Raw genomic sequence first — 15,437 nt, 5'->3', positions numbered from 1 at the left:
CTTGCTACGGCAGGCGCGGGAGGTGGAGCAGTGGGCTGCCTCGCTCGTATCGGGCGGGCTCGGCGGGCCACCCAGCCGGCTTGTATGCCGGATAACTGCTCTTCAGAAGCCATCAGAAAATATGGGGAGCGGTGGAGGGGTGTGATTCTTGCCCGGCGTCTGGCCTCGTTTAAAAAAAGGGCAGACAGGAGGAGTTCGGCCGGCGTTGTGTTTAATGCCGGTCCTGGCATGAATGGACGTGTGGCCAGAGTAGGTTTCTCGGCTTCCACATTGGTTTAATGGAGGAGTATGAATGCGGCGAGGAGGCGTGTTCAGCCAGGCGTGCAGCGGGCGGCGCCCTCAGCCGGCGCGCCGCTTCAATGGCGGAGGCAGTGAGAGGTCGCGTCCGCCCTGAGCCGCCTTTAATGAGAAGCGGCGCGCTCTACAGCGGCATGAATGCGGGCAGCTGACGCCGCACGGGATGCGCTCGCTGGGGGGAGGGTTTTTTGGTGGGCCATGACGGTCAGAAGCGGGCGTGAGATCGGTATGGACTCCCGCAAACCTCCCCCACCTTTTGTCTCCGGTTTGCAAGAGAAATCGCGTCCGGACTGCTCCGTGGACCGATACAGGTCGGTGTTGGATGGCTTACACGGTCTGAACCATGGTGGGAGGTTTACGGTGCGTCTTGGAGATGCCCTTAGCCATTAAGGTTGAGCTTTCTTTCTGCATGTGACTTGCAATCACTCAAGCCAGAAAGTTCACCTTTTTTGCAATAATGATGATGATACATGACTTAACGTGAAGGGGGGTGGGATCTTGGACAACAACCCTCAGCTTTTGGGTGTGTAATATGCACATGGTATGCAAAAAAAAAAAAAATAGTAATTATAAAAAAGTTGAAAATATCTGAAACTTTTTGGGGGAAAAACTTGACCTTCTGTTGCACTTGTACGAGAAGTTTAACAAAGGATTATTCGACATAACCCACTTTTTTTTAAAATTGCTCGGGTCGCCACCTAATGATTTTTTCCCTTTCATATTATACACAACTTTCTGTATTAAGTCATGTATGCGGCCCGGTCATGAACGAACGTGTGGCCAGAGTAGATTTCTCGGCTTCCACATGGGATGCGCGCGCGGGAAGGGGGATGCTCCGGCAGGTCGGGCGAGGGAGGTGGAGCAGTGGGCTGCCTCGCTCGTATCGGGCGGGCTCGGCGGGCCACCTAGCTGGCTTGTATGCCGACGAACTGCTCTTCGGAAGCCATCAGAAGATGTGGGGAGCGACGGAGGGTGTGATTCTTGCCCGGCGTCTAGCCTCGTTTAAATAGAGGGTGGATGGAGGGAGCTCGGCCGGCGTTGCGTTTAATGCCGGCTCGCTCATGAACGGATGTGTGGCCGGAGTAGATTTCTCGGCTTCCACACGGGTTTAATGGAGGCGTATGAATGCGGCGAGGAGGCGTGTTCAGTCGGGCGTGCAGCGGGGGCGCCCTCAGTCGGCGCGCCGCTTCATTGGCAGAGGCAGTGAGAGGTCGTGTCCGCCCTGAGCCGCCTTCAATGGAGAGCAGCGCGCTCTACAGCGGCATGAATGCGGGCAGCTGACGCCGCACGGGATGCGCTCGCTGGGGGGAGGGTTTTTTGGTGGGCCATGGCGGTCAGAAGCGGGCGTGAGATCGGTCTAGACTCCCGCAAACCTCCCCCACCTTTTGTCTCCGGTTTGCAAGAGAAATCGCGTCCGGACCGCTCCGTGGACCAATACAGGTCGACGGTGGATGGCTTCCGCGGTCCAAACTGTTACGGGAGGTTTACGGGTCCGAAGATGCCCTTAGCCACTAAGGTTGAGCCTTCTTTCCGCATGCCACTTGCAATCACTCAAGCCAAAAAGTTCACCTTTTTTGCAATAATAATGATGATGATACATGACTTAATGTGCAGGGCGTGGGATCTTGGAAAACACCCCTTGGCTCTCGGGTGTGTAATATGCACATGGTATGTAAAAAAATAGTTATTGGGAAAAAAATTAAAAATATCTTAAACTTTTTAGGGGCAAAACTTGACCTTTTGTTGCACTCGTACCAGAAGTTTAACAAAGTTGATTATTCGACATAGTAAACCACTTGTCTCCTTCAGTTGCTCAGGTCGCGAACTGTCCTAATGATTTATTTTGCCTTTCATATTATACACAACTTCTGTAACTTATTACAGTGTCAAGAAAAGGATTGAGATTGAGATTGAGCAGATCTTTGTCGCCTACTGCTGCCACGTTGCCCTGTACGGAACTCTGGCACAAAAAGATTATAGCAGGAGAACAGGCACTGGGAGCATGTGGGATAAACAAAACAGATGATGCAACTTGTGCCGTTAAGTATGTAATATGAGTTATTTAAAAACTCTGAAATTTAATCATCAATGCGTTTTGTTTCTCCCTTTCTGAATGGGCGGGCCTTTTTCATGAGGGAACTTGGGAGGCAAGCCAAGTTGGAAAGCGATCCCAAGAAGAAGAAAACAATTGTGTGCAATGTTTGTTTTAGGACCTGAGTGTGAGCGCTTAGCTATTAAGTCTGATTGTGAGTGTGAGTGCCACTTGCCACACTGAAAATGCTCACTTTTTTATAGTATTAGCAATGTCTTAATTAAAAATTGTGTGTGTGTGTGCGAGGTTGCCATGAATGAACATGCGTAGGTTGTTGACTGGAGCAGTGGGAAACATAAGAATCACAAACACAAGCCTTTCCAGCTTGTAGTATTTTGGACTGTCTGTCTAAATCATGTTAAACTTGTGCACACGAAATGGCTCTGAATTCAGTGGATTGGGAGTAGAGCAGCCCAAACCAGGCACATGGACATGGAAGAGAGCTTTTGTCTGGCTCACTCTTGCGCATGGACATGGAGAAGATTTTGGACAGTTTTCTTTTTTTTGTCCTCCCATGGGTGAACGTCAGATCATGGTGGTGAACAAGTGTGTGGCCGTCGTCAAGGTTGAGCTTTCTACATGCCACTTTCTCACACTAAAAAATGGCACCTTTTTTCTTCTTCTTTTGCAGTGATGATCATGATGATGATGGGTTTTAATGGGAAGGAAGGGGGGGGGGGGGGTGGGAGCTTGCCATGAATGGACATGTGTAGGTTGCTGATTGGAGGAGTCAAGACAAGAACCACACACCACAGCTTCCTCAGGCACTGTGGCATGCTTTGAGTTTTTTTCTCCCCTGTTTTTGGTGGCCTGGTGAGTGTGCATGTGTTAGGCATCTCCAGCCGCGCCTTCAGAAAGGCCTCCGCAGGCGATTTTTTTGCGCCGGCGCCGAAAAATCGGCCCAGTCGCGCCCCCAGGAGCCCGATTTTCGCCGGCCTGGGCCGAAATTAGCGTCGGCGGACCCAGGCCGAACCCGGCGCGCTGGGGGCGCTCGGGGGCACCGGGGCGAGCGGTTTTGGCGCGAAAGAACCGCGGGCCCGGCGCGTTAGCGACATCGCGCGTCGTCTTCCCCCCAACGCCTCGGTTTCCCGCGGGGAATCAATGGCAAGGTTGCCGCCGGTCAGCCTTACCATTGATTCCTCACGCCGCCGCCTCCCCTCCCTCGCACGCGTACACACGGCGCGGCGCGGCTATATAAGTCGGTGGCCTCCCTCGCCTCTGGCCACACCACAACCCTAGCCCTAGCCGCAGAGCTCTACCTCTCCCGAGAGCCGCCGACGAGCCCTCCCTCTCCCGAGTGCCGCCGTCGAGCCCTCCCTCTCCCTCCCTGCCTCTCCCGATGGTCGAGCGATTCCCCGGAGATGAGGCGGCGGCCAACGGCTTCGGCCGCCGCTCGCTCCGCGAACAGGAGTCTTGGCTCCTGTTCCAGGCGAACATCCCGGCGCCGCCAGACATGCGCGCCGGGCCGACAGGGTGGAGACTCAGCAACGGGGGAGTGCCCATTCCCCGTTGCTCGACGCCGTGGCGAAACCCTCGTACTTCGCCGACGAGGTCGAGGTCGTGCGCGCCTCCCTCACCGACGACCAGCTCGCCCTCCCTGAGTACGCCGCCGACAATCAAGCAGCGTGGACGGCGTACTTCCAGCGCCGGCAGCAGCAGAGGATGGCGTCCACCAACGGCGCGCCGGTGGTGGCCGGCCTGAAGAACAGCGAGGGACGCCACCTGTGGTGGGGTGTCCCCGGCCGCACCCTCGAGGGCGTTCTGACGTACCTCGAGGGCGGCAACGACCCGCCGTTGGCATACCCCCCGGCGAGGGCGGCCGCCACGGCAACGGCTCACCGCCGACGCGACGGGCAATGGTTGCCCAGGAGGTTCGGCGCCTCCTCTTCTTCCTCCTCCTCACGGTCTTCTTCGCACTCCTCCAGCTCTCCGGCGCTGCTCGGCGTCAAGGCCGAGCCCGCGGCGGAGACGCCGCTCGGCCGGCGCACTCGCAGCGCCGGCATCGTCATCAACGAGGGCGGCCGGCGCGCCCCCTCGTCGGCTCCTCCGCGCTTCGTCAAGTCCAAGACGGAGCCGGGGCTCGTGTCGGTGAAGCCGGAGCTGGGCCTCCCCGCGGTGAAGACGGAGCACGGCGGCGACGTCGAGCTCGACGACGACGAGGCCCTGGAATGGACGCGCACGGACTCCCTGAAGATGGCGAGGGAGCGCCAGTGCGCCGCCCTGCGGCGATTCGCACAGCGCCGCCGGGGCCGCGACGAAGGAGGAGTCGTCGTCATCGAGGACAGCGACGACGACGACGCGCCGCCGCCACCAGTCCGCGTAGGCGACGCCGGTTAGGGGTCCACCAGGGACGGCCGCGTCAAGGAGGAGAAGCCCGACGACGACGACGGCGACTACTCCGCATTCAGCCAGTTTCTTTTTTAATTAGATATATTATGTAATAAAAATCCGCCGACTTTTATGTAATATATGCCGAACTTCGCCGAACTTTGAACTTTGCTATATTTTTTTATTTTTTTGAACGCGCCTAGGACGGCCCTAGGGCCGACGGCTAGGGACCAACTCGCCCCGGCCGATTTTTTGCTTTTTGCGCCGGCTCACCCCCAGGCGGCGATTTTAGGCGCCCGTGGGGCCAACGGCTGGAGATGCTCTTACAGTATCTTTCATGGTCAGTAGCAATCAGACCTGAACTGAAAGGTGGCTATTGCCAGTGGAAGCCACCTCATGCATGCATTGCATGCAGTTATTATTCCTTCTCTCTCTCTCTTTCTCTAGCGTCTGGCCCTACACAAAAAGCAGAGCAGAGAAGAGAGCAGGGCAGAGCAGCTCTGCTCAGTCTTGTCACCGGTCATTCGCCTCAGCTGTGCATGTGCTCAGCCCATCTCTGATTCTCTTCTCTGCCACCATTACAAGTGGCCACAACAACAGCATGCTGGTGTCGGCTTGGCACTGGAGCTCAGCTCGGCACACACATCTCTTGACTTTTCCACCTGAAAACTGCAATGCAAAGCCAAGAAAAATACTCTGCTTTCTGCTTGTTCTTGGCACAAACAAGCATTTCCCAGCCAAAAAATCCCAGCTAGTACATATCAATGATAATATGGCAGGCTGGAAAAACCCGGCATGAGTTCGGCGAAAAACACCGGCAGCACACAAGATCTGCTAAATGTCACATACATTTTCCAAACAAAGTTTTGATTGCTACTTACTCATTCAGTCACCAGTTATATCAAAAGTTCCGGAAACAACATTACAACGACACGGATCGGGAAAAAGTTCTGTGGCTGCGATGCGATGCGATGCGATGCTCTAGAGCATCGCGTACCAGGAGATCCTACAGGTACCCATGGATTATGAAGATGGCAATGTGGCGGCGGCGGTGGTGTTCTTCTCTAGCGGAGGTGGGGGTCGAACGAGCCCCGCCTCCGGGGGTCACCAGCTCGCTCGCGCCGGAGCGAGCTGCTTATTGGCTGAGTAGCTTGGAGTCGCAGGCCACGATCTTCACCTTGCCGACCTGCTCGGTGGTCTCCTCGTTCTTGAACTGCGCATCGGTTAATATGAATGTCCACACGTTGTCGCAGAACCTGTAGGTGTGCAGATGGCCCTGCATATATGCACAGAAAAAGGAACAGGGATGAGTATTATTCTGGCAAAGATTATCAATCTAAGCTAGATGCAGTGAGAATCATGGCAACGAGGAGAAAAAGGTCTGAAACTAGAGCTGAATTTCGTGGCGACAGCATTAACCTGATGGATTATCAGTGCGGCACGGAATTGGATTATCAGTAGCACACAGTCTGAACTACAGCTGTAGCAGAGAACAGGGTGTGCAGATGGCCTTGTTTGTACCCAGACACGGACAGGCATGAGGAATGCAGATGCAGTGACGACCATGTCAATGAGAAGCAAGCACAAGTCTGAACAACAGCTGAATTTGTGGTGACAGCATTAAAAAGCTCGAAATAACTCCTCCCACGTCAATCCACACATTAACTAAAAGAGATCCATTAAACAAAGGAGGTTTCCTAGAACGGCAAAGAGTATCTTGGTTTACTCAACCAATTGACAACTCTACACATTTTCAACAACAAAAAATCAACTTGTTTTTGTGGGAACAGTTTCAGCAAATTGACAGGAGATTGGTCGATGCCAGGTTCCATCCCTAAAGTTGCAACCAAGAATCCAGTTCACCGTCAGATTATACACGCACTGTCAACCCTCTAGAAGAACTTCTAAACAAACAGCAACCGGGAGCCAGGAACCAGTCCTGCTTGCGCCCTCTGTGCTCTATCAGCTAGGCCCAGCAACGTATAAGAAAATGGTAATTATATGCTTTAGATGTTTTCGAGTACAAAAAACAGGCTACAGGCAGCATTTATGAGCACACAAAGGTACAAGATTTAGTTAGTGATGACGGCGGTTCGTTGTATAGCCTCCAGTAACAAGGATATCAAATGCAGCTTGCAGATCTAACTTGAATTCAATTCACAGAAACTGCATACGAGGTGATTTTCAGGTCTGACTATCGTGAGATAGAGAATATTGTTGGCTGAGTTAGGACTATGTTTTTGTTTCATGCCACGGGTGGAATGTATTCATAAGGTATTGCAGGACAATCATCTTTGGTTTCTATATAGGAGACCAGGGGACTCCTTTCTCAGAAAAAACTAAACAACTTACCATAGTTGAGTGAAAAAAAAATAATTGGCAAATCCATGTCTTTGTGATTATCCCATATTCCAGACTCTGACATCAGTTCTCTATCAGGTTCAAGTACAATGTAGAACGGAATCAATGAAATCCTTAATAGCGCCTGCTATGGTGAACTATGGACGAGACGGGGTGTCTGTTTGGATGGCTAGCTAGAGCAAGGCTGAAGTGCTCGCAGCCTGCCGACCCACGCTCGAGGCTCAGCCTCCGCAGGCTCGCCTTTCTTCTTTTTAAAAATGCTACCAGGGTCTAGCATTGGTTGACTTTTTATGGTGAACCATGAACCACATAATCTGATATTAGAAGCTATTTAACACATTATCTTTGGTTTCTATATAAGACCAGGGGACTCCTTTCTCAGAAAAAAAGTAACACCCATAGTTGGGGGAAAACAAAATATTAACATCTCCATGTATTTGTGATTATCCGTATTCCAGACAAACATCAGTTCTCTATCAGGTTCAAATTCAATGTGGACATGAGGAATCAATTGAAATCCTTAATGGCACCTGCTATGGTGAACCATGGAAGAGATCGAGCATCTGCTCGGGTGGCTAGCTAGAGCAGGCTGAAGTGTCGGCAGCCCGCCAACCAGTGTTCGAGGCTCAGCCCCCACCTTTCTTCTATATTTAAAAAAATGGCACCGAAGGCGAAGTACTGGTTGGTCGAGGTTTTTTTTTATGGTGAACAATGAACCACCATATCTAATATCAGAAATCATTTAACACTATTGTCGATAACTTCATTTATTTTGTTGAAGATCAATCAGGCAAGCGGAAAATTCTAATGCATTCCACTCTTATTCATTTGCGCCATAAAAGGATAAAAAAAATTCCACACTCCATCTTAATGTTTTGGATATTGAGAATATCCAGTAGTATTTGAAATCATGCAAATTAAGGTGACTGAAACAAAAGAATTAGAAACAAGTGGTAGCTTCAGAAGCTCATTTTTAGTTGTACACATACATTATGTCAACAAGTTTTGTTTTGTAAACAAATTTTTATTACACAATTCCAGAGTTGCCCAAAATTGTGCGACATCCCTAGAACTCGGAACATCATGTACAAACAGATTCCCCAGGACCTTTCCCTTTACGGCCTTGGAAACACTGAACTTATCTTTAGTAATCAATGAAATCCTTAATGGTAGCTGCTATGGTGAATGATGGCACCTGCTATAGTGAACCATGAACAAGACCGAGCATCTGCTCGGGTGGCTAGCTAGAGCAGGCTGAAGTGCTTGCAGCCTGCCAATCTGCGTTCGAGGCTCAGCCTACTCAAAGTTTGGTGCTTGCCTTTCTTGCTAGCAAAAATGCCACCAAGGGCTAATCCTGGTTGGTTTAGTTTTTTTTACGGTGAACCATGAACCATAATCGGATATCAGAAATTATTTGATACTATGTTGATAACTTCATTCATTTTATTCAAGATCAATCAGGCAAGCAAAAAATCCCAACGTGTTCCACTGCAATTCATTTGTGCTACAAAAGGATATTTTCTTCCAAATTCCATGTTAATGCTTTAGTTATTGAGAAAAACCAGTACTATTTGACATCATGTAAATTAAGGTGACTGAAACTATGGTCACGAAAGAAAACAGAAAATAAACGGTAGCTTTAGAAGATATTTTTGGATGTGAACACACATTATGTAAACAAGTTTTATTTAGTAAAACATGGTTTTTACACAATCCCAGAGTTTCCCCAAATGGGCGACATCCGTTGAACTCAGAACGAACAGATTCTCCAGGATCTTTGCCATTACGGACTTGGAAACGGTGGCCCGTATCTCTAGTAAGAACTAAGAAGTATATGCATATGCAAGACAAGAAAAAGTTGAGGTTTGTTTCCTTTACAGAGGTCTGCGATGTGAACAAACAAGCTAAACTGCAGTGCAACTTGGCACTGGTACCACGTGTCGTGCGGATATTGATCGACCGCTATCTAGAAAAGCAAACATATTTATCATACTCCAAAAGGTCATAACCTTTTTAGAACCCGACAAATTAATTCACGGCAGCATATGGCAAATAATAACGGGCCGACCGAGCAGGCGAACACCGAAATGGCGCGAAAAATTACAACTTTGTTTTCCCAAAGCACGTACCTTGACAGTAACCTTGCTCTTCACTTGGTTTTCCAGTGCCTCCGTCATAGACTGCACACACACACGAGAAACACAGAGAAACCATAAATCAAATCATCTGCAAGATAACTAGAATCATGTTCCCCCAATCTGAAGGGGGAAGACTGGCGTTAACCCAAGGAAGAATGTCCCAGCTGTCGCACCTTATCGAACTGGACGAGCACTTGGATGGCGAGCTCGGGGCTGAGGGTGCCGCTGGAGACCATCTCGTCGAGCGTCTCGGTGAGGCACATGCCGATGGTGGACCGCCTGTACAGCTCGAAGGTGGCCATATCGGCTTGCCTGCGCCGAACAAGCACACTCTCGTCAGATATTGGCAGCAAGCTAGATAAGTATCCATTCCATTCATGTCACATACAGAGTAAAGTCTAGTACTATAACAACAAGCAGAGGCGATTCAGTCATGCCATGTGAATCGTCTCTGAACAAAAGATCCCCCATTTGATGATGATTCGATACGAACAAGTAGTAAGCTATTACTACACATCAACCAAAATCAGTGGCTCATCTGTCCGGTTCCTCTGCTAGATGCAGATCAGCCACTCCCCACCCCCGCAAGGAAGGACGAATAAAAAGATCTTTTTTTTCCCGGCGGGGTTCCATTCCGGCGGCATCTCCCCTCCCACCGAATCCATCGACGAATCCGCCGTGGAACGGCAAGCCCAAGGGGGGCGACTAATCCCCCCCTCCCACCGCTCAACGAACGAACGAGCGAGCGAACCCTAGAAAAGCAGAGCGGAAGGCCCGGGGGACGGCCGCCCAGCCCATTCCGGCGGGCAGGACTGATCCCGGACGGAGCAGAAGCCGGCGACAGAGCAACACAGCGGGCAGCGATTTGATCTGCGGGACGGAATCGAAGGGGCGACGGAGAGGGGAATCACCTGCGGTGGCTGCGGGTCGACGACGGTCCTGGCGGCGAGATCCGGCGGGTCCTGGAGCGGGGTGAGGGTGCGGATCGGGGGAGAGGAGTGGGGGGGAGGGGAGGGGATGGGGGGTTCGAAATCGGGAGGCTTTATATGCTGGGAGACGAAATTGGGGATTATATATAGGGAGCAGGCGGATGAGGAGCTCTCTCTGCTTATCGCTCTCTGTCTCTGCTCTCTCTGCCTCCGGCTCTTGGTGGCCGCAGGCTGGCTGTGGCTGGTCGGCACCGGTTGACGGTTCTGCCCCTGGGCCACGGTGGCCACCCACCATGGGCCGGGCCGGGCCGGGCTGGGCTGGGACGTACTTGACCGTGGGCCGGAGCCACATGGGCCAAGCACAAAGGTCAGTTCCCAAATAATAAACTTCAAACAAGTTGCTCAACAAAAAAAAACTTAAAAGAAAAGGCATTTTGAAGACCCGATTTTTTCGAATACATATGTTTTTTTTTCCAAAATCATGAATATGTTTTTGAATCCACGAACATTTTATCATTTCCTGAACATTTTTCAAAATTCATTTTTTGAAATCTGTACTTTTTTGCAATCTCGAATTATTTTACCAATAAAAACAAAAACATAAAAGAAAAAAAAAGAAAAAACAAAAAATGAAATGAAAAAACTCGCCCCACGCATGGGCCAACCCAAAAAGGTGTGCAGGGGAAAGAGTAGAGCAACTAGTGAAGGAAATATGCCCTAGAGGCAATAATAAAGTTGTTATTTATATTTCCTTATATCATGATAAATGTTTATTATTCATGCTAGAATTGTATTAACCGGAAACATAATACTTGTGTGAATACATAGACAAACAGAGTGTCACTAGTATGCCTCTACTTGACTAGCTCGTTGATCAAAGATGGTTATGTTTCCTAGCCATTGACATGAGTTGTCATTTGATTAACGGGATCACATCATTAGGAGAATGATGTGATTGACCTGACCCATTCCGTTAGCTTAGCACTCGATCGTTTAGTATGTTGCTATTGCTTTCTTCATGACTTATACATGTTCCTATGACTATGAGATTATGCAACTCCCGTTTACCGGAGGAACACTTTTTGTGCTACCAAACGTCACAACGTAACTGGGTGATTATAAAGGTGCTCTACAGGTGTCTCCGAAGGTACTTGTTGGGTTGGCGTATTTCGAGATTAGGATTTGTAACTCCGATTGTCGGAGAGGTATCTCTGGGCCCTCTCGGTAATGCACATCACTTAAGCCTTGCAAGCATTGCAACTAATGAGTTTGTTGCGAGATGATGTATTACGGAACGAGTAAAGAGACTTGCCGGTAACAAGATTGAACTAGGTATTGAGATACCGACGATCGAATCTCGGGCAAGTAAAATACCGATGACAAAGGGAACAACGTATGTTGTTATGTGGTCTGACCGATAAAGATCTTCGTAGAATATGTGGGAGCCAATATGAGCATCCAGGTTCCGCTATTGGTTATTGACCGGAGACATGTCTCGGTCATGTCTACATAGTTCTCGAATTCGTAGGGTCCGCACGCTTAACGTTTCGATGACAGTTATATTATGAGTTAGTTATAAGCCTTGAGTCCGTAGGGTCCACATCATTATAAGCCTTGCAAGCATTGTAACTAATGAGTTAGTTGCAGGATGATGTATTACAGAACGAGTAAAGAGACTTGCCGGTAATGAGATTGAACTAGGTATTGACATACCGACGATCGAATCTCGGGCAAGTAACATACCGATGACAAAGGGAACAACGTATGTTGTTATGCGGTCTGACCGATAAAGATCTTCGTAGAATATGTAGGAGCCAATATGGGCATCCAGGTTCCGCTATTGGTTATTGACCAGAGAGGTGTCTCGGTCATGTCTACATAGTTCTCGAACCCGTAGGGTCCGCACGCTTAACATTCGTTGACGATATAGTACTATGAGTTATGTTAGTTGGTGACCGAATGTTGTTCAGAGTTTCGGATGAGATCATGGACATGATGAGGAACTCCGGAATGGTCCGGAGATAAAGTTTGATATATGGGATAATAGTGTTTAGTCTCCGAAAGGGTTCCGGAATTCACCGGAAGGGGTTCCGGATGTTTCCCGAAATGTTTGGGTACGAGAACACTTTATTTGGGCCAAAGGGGAAAGCCCACAAGGTTTTTGGAAAGCGCAAAAGGAAGTTTTGCGGAGTCCAGGGGCCAGACGCCAGGGTCCCTGGCGTCTGGCCCTGGAGTCCGAGAAGGACTCTTGCCTTTCGGGTGAAACCGACTTTGTGGAGACTTTTACTCCAAGTTTCGACCCCAAGGCTCAACATATAAATAGAGGGGTAGGCCTAGCACCAAAGACACATCAAGAAACACCAAGCCGTGTACCGACAACCCCGTCCCCTCTAGTTTATCCTCCGTCATAGTTTTCGTAGTGCTTAGGCGAAGCCCTGCAGAGATTGTACTTCACCAACACCGTCACCACGTCGTCGTGCTGCCGGAACTCATCTACTACTTCGCCCGTCTTGCTGGATCAAGAAGGCGAGGACGTCATCGAGCTGAACTTGTGCAGAACTCGGAGGTGCCGTACGTTCGGTACTTGGATCGGTCGGATCGTGAAGACGTACGACTACATCAACCGCGTTGATAAAACGCTTCCGCTTACGGTCTACGTGGGTACGTAGACAACACTCTCCCCTCTCGTTGCTATGCATCACCATGATCTTGCGTGTGCGTAGGATTTTTTTTGAAATTACTACGTTCCCCAACAACTAGTTGGCGAGCGCTCCTTCGGGAGCCTGCCAAAGATCGCTTGGGGGTGGGCTGAGAGCGCGCCCTCTCAACCGCCGCCACGTGTCGCGCTTGGGCGCTCCCTTCGGATTTTGTTTTTTTTTCACACGCATTTTCTTCTTTTTCGGCTTTTTGGTTTTTCACCGGTCTTCCTTAGCTTTTGAACAATTTGTTTTTGAATTTTATTCCGCGAAAAAACATGTTTTGTTCTTCCGCGAAAGGCATGATTTTGCTTCCGCGAGAGGCACGGTTTTGCTTCCGTGAGCAGCACGGCAATGCCTCTCGGAAACAGAAAAATGTGTTTTCTATTTTTTTTTCCACCGGAGGCACGGTTTTGCTTCCTCGAGAGGCGCGGTTGTGCTTTCGCGAGATGCACGGCCGTGCTTCTCTGAAAACACGTTTTCTATTTTTTTTTTCTCCGCGAGAGGCACGGTTTTGCTTTCGGAAGAGGTACGGTTGTGCTTTCGCAAGAGCCACGGTCGTGCCTATCGTAAACGGAGAAAACATATTTTCTGTTTTTTCCTCCGTGAGAGGCATGGTTTTGCTTCCGCGAGAGGCAAGGTTGTGCTTTCGTGAGAGGCACGGCCATGCCTTTTGGAAACAAAAAATAAAATGCGTTCTCTGTTTTTTTTCTTCTACGAGAGGCACGGTATTGCTTCCGTGAGAGGAACGGTTGCGCTTTCGCGAAAGGCACGGCCGTGCCTCTTTTGAAAAGGAAAAAACATGCTTCCGGTTCGGTTTTTTTGTCTGTTTTTTTTTACATTTTTTTGTGAAAAAAAGTTCATCAAAACCTATCAACATGAGATCTAGTTTTGAAGATTTCGACGCGAGAAATTCAATGATGAAAACAGTTCAAGATTTGAACGCACGGTTAAGAGATAAAATATTTTGAATAAACGAAGTTAAGAAAAAAAAGGAAAAACTCTCAAGTTGACAAGGCTAAGAAATGACCCATTGACATTTTTTTATCATCTCTAAATTACATGCAAATATTAAAAATAAAATTATCTTATCAACCATTATACATGTCCTAATTAGTTATTTCAGAAAAGAGGGTGCGCAGTGGCTCGATGGCCAGCGCATAGCGCGCCAAATAGGAGCACTCACACATTGCTTTCACCATTGCCAAAAGGTTTTTTTTTTAATTTGAAAATCACCATTGCCAAGAGATTGACAGTCTTAAATGGGTCCATAAAATTAACCACGTGAACGCAACACCCCTCGTACACGTGAAAGGGCCCAGCTCCAAACAAATATGGGCCTAACACGCGTGACGAAGTGAACCCGAAAACGACCTGAGTGTCTTGAGGGCATCTCTACTCAGATGAGTAAAAATTTCGGTCAGACACATAACCGGGGTCTTATTCATCGAACCCTAATTGAAAACTGTTCATTTACAGACAACCAAATTGGCTGGACTCACTATGTCCCGACTCGTTGTACGTATCACGCGCGTGGTAGCAATGGGTACTGTTCATCCAGAGGCAACCCAACCGGTTAGCTACGTCTCGCACGGGGGTTCGATCGGCTCCAGTAAGCAGCAATAGCGATCGATTGGGTTCAGTTAACAGAGAAGGAGTCGCTCGGGTTTAGTTAGCAGCGAAGAAATCAATTGATTCAGTTAGAAGCAAAGAGATCGATCAATCGGCTTCCGTACGTAGCAGTGCGATCGGTCGGGTTCAGTAAGCGAACACCTCGCTCAGGTTCAGTTAGCGAGCGCTTCACACACACACGCAAAACCACACTGCATCGCTCGGCCTCGACCACCTACCGTAATCGGGAACTTTCTGAAATTTTTCGCGGCCTCACTTCTATCACAATTTTTTATGTCATGGACGGCCCAAAGAATGTCTGTCACGCAGCTACGTCTCCGGCCCGCCTAGGACAAAAAGTCCAATTTCTGTCATAATTGTTTATCATAGAAGTACGAGCCCACCACATCTATGATGATACGTATTTTTTTCAAAATTATCACCATATAAATGTCATAAGCATGACAGAAAAAGTTTTCGTCCGGACCATAATGTCACGGATGTGTCTTTTTTATAGCGTGTACTTCTGATTTATCCTATAGGGTGAGCGCAGTTTCAGTTTTTTGGTTTAGACCTGCATATATTATGTTGTTCAATCATACTGGCGAGGTTTCTACCCTGTGGAGCCCATTTCACGAATTTGCAGGCAACACATGTGATGAAATCTAACACGCCATTGGAGCAGCATGCGAGTGAGGTGTACACTAGGGCCCACATTCAAGAAGTTTGGCGAGCGAAGCAGGGCGGTACAAGGTCGAACCGGTTGAGCAAGGGGTGAAGTACCTAGTGCGGCGGCACCATCCGGAGAGGCGTGGCAAATGGTGCAAGGTGGTGTACAAGGCCATATACCCGCGGTTGATGGAGGGGTGATCAGTTTCTATGCGAGCGTGGCAACTTCAAGCACACGGGAATGTTGTGCTGTCATTCGCTGAAGGTACATCAAATTTGTTCAATTGCTTCATGCCTATGGCAACGGTGTTTAATG

The 15,437-nt window shown here is 49.1% G+C and overlaps 1 protein-coding gene across 1 annotated transcript; it reads right to left on the bottom strand.

Moving 5' to 3' along the window:
- Positions 1 to 5,549: 5,549 nt before the first annotated feature.
- Positions 5,550 to 10,297, bottom strand: LOC123179895 (transcription initiation factor IIA subunit 2). Its single transcript, XM_044591801.1, has 4 exons — positions 10,128 to 10,297; positions 9,390 to 9,528; positions 9,208 to 9,258; positions 5,550 to 5,993 (listed from the first exon to the last, which is right to left on the bottom strand). The coding sequence occupies exons 2-4, from the start codon at positions 9,516 to 9,518 to the stop codon at positions 5,853 to 5,855; spliced, it is 321 nt and encodes a 106-aa protein (XP_044447736.1). The 5' UTR covers positions 9,519 to 9,528; positions 10,128 to 10,297; the 3' UTR covers positions 5,550 to 5,852.
- Positions 10,298 to 15,437: the final 5,140 nt, after the last annotated feature.

This window comes from Triticum aestivum, chromosome 1D (assembly GCF_018294505.1).
Source record: "Triticum aestivum cultivar Chinese Spring chromosome 1D, IWGSC CS RefSeq v2.1, whole genome shotgun sequence".
Classification (NCBI taxonomy): Eukaryota; Viridiplantae; Streptophyta; class Magnoliopsida; order Poales; family Poaceae; genus Triticum; species Triticum aestivum.
This window is presented reverse-complemented; position numbering and strand designations above follow the sequence as displayed.